Consider the following 6,000-nt stretch of genomic DNA (forward strand, 5'->3'; position numbering starts at 1 on the left):
GTACCCTCATGCTTCCCTGTCCATAGATCCTCACCTTATGTGGCCATCACTGCAGCCCCACTCCCACCTTATGTTTCTGTAGCCCTCCCCACATCTTATGCAGATGACCTCTTTTAAAAAGTCTTCCCCTCTCAAATTGGGAATTAAAAAAAAATGTTTTAATCATACTCTCACCTATCCACTTTGGGACTCAGCAGGTCTCTCCTTCCTCTTCCTCATTTTGTGGTTGTGATGTCGGCAGTTGTTCTGATGTTCTGATGTCGGCAGGTGTGATGGATCTGCTGGCTTCTGCCTCACACAGCAGTGGCAGTGGTCCAATAATGAAGAGGAGAGATGCAGATACAGTTGCCAGATGATAATTGTAGCAACGGTGCCCCCACGGTGTGGGGCCCGTAGAAATCACTGGGGGCCCTAGCAAACATAAGGGCAATCATACAGGCAGGGGCAGGGCGCCTGACAAAAGGAGCCTCCTCTTTCATAAACCACTTAGGTGCAGCACCTCAGCATTACACAAGAAGATCAGAATATTGCAGATCCTATATTCAAAGAGCACACAGGTCACTAAGGTCAGGTGATGGGTAGTCACTGTGCGGCTGTACTATGTGCAAATAAAGGCTAGAATTACCTATTTCTGGGTATTTTGCTAAGAAAACGGTAAGGAATAAATCACTTTGCAGTTTGCAGATGTTGTGAGTAGAAGAGCTAAACAGGATTTTCACATGCCAAGATGAATGAGATGTAACATTTTGGAAGGATAATATGTTTTTTATTAAAAATACAGTACATATTCTGCTTATCTACACTTGGCCACAAGTGATAAGCAGGTGTTTCATTGTACAGAACTGGAAAAGGAGATGGAAAGACAAACTTTAAAGCAGATTTGTCAGGTCGATTTGGGACCGTAAGCCAATTACTGGCCTTTATGGACCTATGGTTTAGGGTCCCAAATCAACCTTTATGTTGTGAAAAATACAAATAATAAACTTTTATACTCACCTTGATGTGAGTCCAATGTCAGAAGGTTATGTGCCAGCTTCACAGCGCATACGCTGTACCTACGGCACTAGTGCAGTGAAATTGGGGTGCACTTCATCGGCTTCACTTGCTGTTTCCCGCAACTACCAAAGGGAGAAAGGGACGAGGTGAGTATAAAGTTTTTTTTTAATATAATAGCTCAAACATACTACATGGTGATTTGGGACACTAAACCACTGGTCCGTAAGTTATGTTATATCGCAGGGGACTGTGGACCCTATCATGCAACAGAACCGTGATGAGTGTGCATGGACATGATGACGTCATAGAGCATCAGATAATAAATCTGTGGTCCATAAGCTAGGAGTTTTCTTAGGTCCATCTCTTTTGATGTCCTTTGAAGCTTTGCAACATAAATCCTTCTGTGCAGGCCAGACATTCCTCAACCCGTTAGGAGGCTTTCTATAAACTGCCCTCTTCTGGTTAAATTCTATTACTTATAGGTCGGACTTAATTTAGCTGAGTCTTTTTGCAACCTTATCTACTAGGAAACTATGTTTGGGCAACAGTAGCAAGTGTTGCGGGTTGTAAAGCTGAACTTACAAAAAGTCCTATGAGCCTATAGATATGTCCTTAATTCTTTTGTTATCTTTCAGGCACAAAAACTGACCCTAAAAAGCCTTTCTCCATATTTGGGATACATATCTCTCAAATTTAGGATTAGTCATAGCTTGAATGTGTCAAGAGATTGATAGTTTGTAGTTCTGTAACAGCTGCTGTACTGGAGCTTGCCAAATGTTGAGTTACAGGAAAATCTTAGCTGCAGTAAATGATACCAAATAGAAGGATATTCTATGATGGTAAAATCATAATCACTGAATTTAGCCAGAATGAACATAGACAGAGGTAGCCCACACTTTTTTTTTTGGAACATGGTGTTGCTCAGTGTGGGATTCTTAATCCAAAATGTAGATAAATTGTAACAAGACACAAATAGCATTTGAATTCAGGTGCTTTAATTTCATGAACAATTTGTTTTTACATTGCTTTTACTGCACAATAAGCATATTGCAGCAATGTGTTTCACTTTTGTGACCTTTGTCATGTGACCTTTGACATGCTAGATCTGTGTGTGGCAGGATGAAGATGGTATTGGTGAGGATTTGAATTAAGCCACAAGTATTCAAAATTACAAATCCCATGTGCACCATTGCAAATTTTTAATGCCTTATGTGTCAATTACACACACAAGGCTTGATACACCAGCCCCTTTGTTTTTATGTGCTTCACCCAAAGAAATATGCTATAAGTTTTTGGCCATATGGCACAATTTTGCCCAATAGCTGCCCTGTGATCACCAAGCAAATATTATTAATATGCCTCAACCATGAGACTATGCAAATCTGCCATGATTTCCATATTGATAACCATGATGAATTTATACCTTGAATATATGAAGAAAATGTATATATTTTAAAAAAAGAATCCAGAGAAAGGGTGAAAAGTTGCTATGCTGTATAACATTTTGGTGGAATAAATACAAGAGTCATTTTATCTGGATCGTATTTGGGTAAAGCCAGGCCAGTCTTTTATAATTCCTTTATTTATATAGCGCACACAGATTACGCAGTGCTGCACAGAGCTTGCCAGATCAGTCCCTGTCCCCAACGGGGCTCACAATCAAATCAACCTACCAGTATGTTTTGGAGTGTGGGAGGAAACCAGAAGACCTGGAGGAAACCCAAGCAAACAGGGAGAGAACATATAAACTATTTGCAGATATTGACCTGGGACTTGAACCCAGGTCCCCAGCGCTGCAACACTGTAGGGCTAACCACTGAGCCACCGCGCTACCCTATTTAAGGACGAGCACCCATTGTTACTTCTTTATGCATGTGTTGCTCCATATTGACTTTATGTTTTTTATAATAGATCCTTTTTTTTGTTATTTTATTGTTTATCACTAAATCACCTAAGTAGATGTACTAAATAAATGACAATCAATGACATCATCACTGTAAAGAGCTGACTGACAAGTGTATGTGATGGATTATATACATACATTCTGTATAAACCAGTTCCTCTAAATGTGCTTATTTCTTAGGTTCAGGATCGATTAGACAGGTACTGTTGTGGATTTAACCCAGAGCCTACAGAGTCTTGTGTGGAGGAGCTGCTGCATGACAAATGTCGCAACCAAAATGAACTTATTTTAGTACATATTCTGGTAGGTGTTAATCATTTACACTTTACATGATTATCTATGGCTGCTTTAATAATCTCCTAAATTCACTGTCTTGAAATTATTACACACGGCACTAAGCCCCCCCTCCCCCCCCCCAAACCAGTAATCACCCTTCCCCCCAACAATTATCCATTTATCACCGAGATGCCTCTTTCAGCAGGAGTGGTCTCTCTTTTATTAAATTAATTCATGAAAACTTATTTTAGCTTTGTCTTTCTTTTTAGGTGCGTCATAGTGACCCTTCTCATTTAGTTTACATTGACAATGCTGGGAGGCCCGGTCACCCTGATGATAATCTGAATTTTAGGCTTTTGCAAGGGATTGATGGGTAAGACAGTGTTGCATTTTTAGACACAAATTTGATATTAATATTTTTGGAACTTGTTACCTCTGGCTCTGTTACCATTTATGTTTAGCATTTTATGTAGTAATTTACGGTAGTAATTTCCAGTCACTTCATAGGAATCCATTTAAAACTACACATATCTGCTCGGTTTAATTCTTTTACAGTTACAAAAAAAAACACTCATTGTCCATCAAAAAGCCTTTGTGACTTGTTTATGCATTTCAGCTTACAAGTCATATCAATGGTGAACTAATAAATTTCAGGGGACACACCCGTGCCCATAGAGCATTGTACATATACTGCCAAACAGTTTTTGTATAAAAAATAATTATATTATTGTATTCTCTTAGGTTTCCAGAATCAGCTGTGCAAGTACTGAAGTCAGGATGTTTACAGGACATGCTGTTAAGGTCACTGGAGATGGACCATATATTCTGGAACAGCCAAGGTGGCTTCAAGGGAGTGAAGAAATTAGTTGAAACTATTGAGCAAAGAGGAAAGATACTTTTGAAGTACATAGAAAAAGAGTCTATACCACTTATCTCCGATCTCTAACTACCTACTGACCACCAAGAACTGGAAAGCTATCAACTTCAAAAAGAGAAAGAAAACAAAACAGGGCAAACAAGTCTAAAATTCTGCTAATAATATATATGGTTGTATAACCAAAAGATTAGTCTTAAAATATAAGAAAGCAAGAGATGTGTGTAAGCGTCAGACTGGGATGCCTAGGACCCAATAGTAAAATCTGTTCTTAGGGCCCACCATATACAAGTATTATCTAAGACCTATTCACAAATTCCTAAAATATAAGCAACATAAATTATTTCAGCAGTATCAATCAATTGTTATGGCCCTGGGGGCCCTGTCAGTAACCTGCTGATTGGCTCTTGACAGAGCAACCTTAGATGCTAGCCATGGGCCCACTGAGGAATTCACCTCTTCACCTTTGGTAGAGTCTGAATCTGGTGGCGGGATGACAGTGTTTAAAAATATTGGGGCTCATTTACTAAGGGTCCGTGGACCGCATTTTCGTCAGAGGTAAAAGCATGGAGAAGGCCCTTTCTTTTTGTCCTATTAATTTTGGCTTCTTTCATTATGCTTGAAAAACTTTATCTGTAAGACGGTCACAAGATTTGTAAAACCCGCCTACTATAGTCATGTAATCTGCTGGCAGCATGTTATAGAGCAGGAGAAGCTGAGCATAGTAATATATACTTTTGTTTAAAATGATTCAGTAAAATTAATAATTTACTAATTTATGTCACTGAGCATTCTGTGCTTAGGATTTCACTAGGGCTGCTTAACCCAGATTATTGTATATACGATACAACGTATTAATATTCATAGACCCTCCTAGACTATAACATGCAGCCTGCCATTTTACAGGTTTTATTTACAACCACTTCAATGATTTTACTTTTTGGTAGAATGTTAAAAATGTGTTAAATGTTGTACAAATAAATGGAAGTATTTCTTTTACATTGTTTCTCATTATTCTAGTTAAAGAAAAACAGTAATGTTTTATAAATGTTTTACTTATATATACTGGTGGCACATGAACACACATAAATTAAATTTATTAAAAGGGTTAAAAGGGTTAAAAGTTATCCACAGCAAAGGGGATAACAAGGTGATTGGGGAGGGTCAGACTGCTGGAAGGCCCGCCCATCACAAGAACAGGACCACTTTGATCCGGAGAGCAGAGAGTGGCACTCACATAGTCAGGAGTGACAGGATAGTATGCTCAGCATTCTGCTCCATAAATTGGTGAGAAGGGAACCTTGTTATCTAAACTTTAGAAAGCCCCTTTAATTAGGAAACTGTGTGCATGATATAACATGAGGAATGAGAATGGAGTTTGGATATCTATGGAGTATCTTAAAGTATTTGTTAATTTTAGTGGTCAGATGATGTGAAGTTCATTAGCTATTTCATTGATTAAAAATTATCTCTGCATATTGTATTTAAAATACTAGTGTCATTATAAACCTGTCACTAGAGGTGAGCAGATCCGGCTGCAGCTCGACCACCAATCCGGCAATACGTCAGGAGTCAGGAGGCCTAAACCAAATGCCGAACTTTAACATTGGATCCGCTCATCTCTATCTTTCACCTTCCTTGATAAGAAGTTGGGGGTGGTTTGTGGGACTAAATGCATATGAAATATTCCCTTTATTTGCATATAACTTCAACGGATTCATAGGCTGTTACACTTTGCAGGAGCATGTCTCTTCCTCCCACTTTGTCTTGCGTGAGCTGGGGAGAGGAGACACTGTAACAGCCTGTGAAGCTGTAGCATGGAAAGGCTCTGCTTATGCACCCCCAAGAGCCCTTCTGACTCATTAGCATAATTTTAAAAGTTGGTTGATGCCCTTACCCACGGCACTAAAAATATGCCTGACCTGCTTAACTCTTTTCCTTGTAGCGTTTT

The 6,000-nt window shown here is 39.0% G+C and overlaps 1 protein-coding gene across 2 annotated transcripts in view; it reads left to right on the forward strand.

Moving 5' to 3' along the window:
* The window catches only part of GASK1A (golgi associated kinase 1A), a 76,626-nt gene extending 71,578 nt beyond the window's left edge, over positions 1-5,048 (forward strand). For both annotated transcript variants that reach the window (XM_072153519.1, XM_072153520.1), the window contains 3 exons: positions 3,080-3,202; positions 3,445-3,548; positions 3,917-5,048. In XM_072153519.1, coding sequence (XP_072009620.1) covers positions 3,080-3,202; positions 3,445-3,548; positions 3,917-4,121 — 432 coding nt within the window. In that variant the 3' untranslated portion in view covers positions 4,122-5,048. The remainder of the gene's footprint in view (positions 1-3,079; positions 3,203-3,444; positions 3,549-3,916) is intronic.
* Positions 5,049-6,000: the final 952 nt, after the last annotated feature.

Source organism: Engystomops pustulosus, chromosome 5 (assembly GCF_040894005.1).
Source record: "Engystomops pustulosus chromosome 5, aEngPut4.maternal, whole genome shotgun sequence".
NCBI lineage: Eukaryota > Metazoa > Chordata > Amphibia > Anura > Leptodactylidae > Engystomops > Engystomops pustulosus.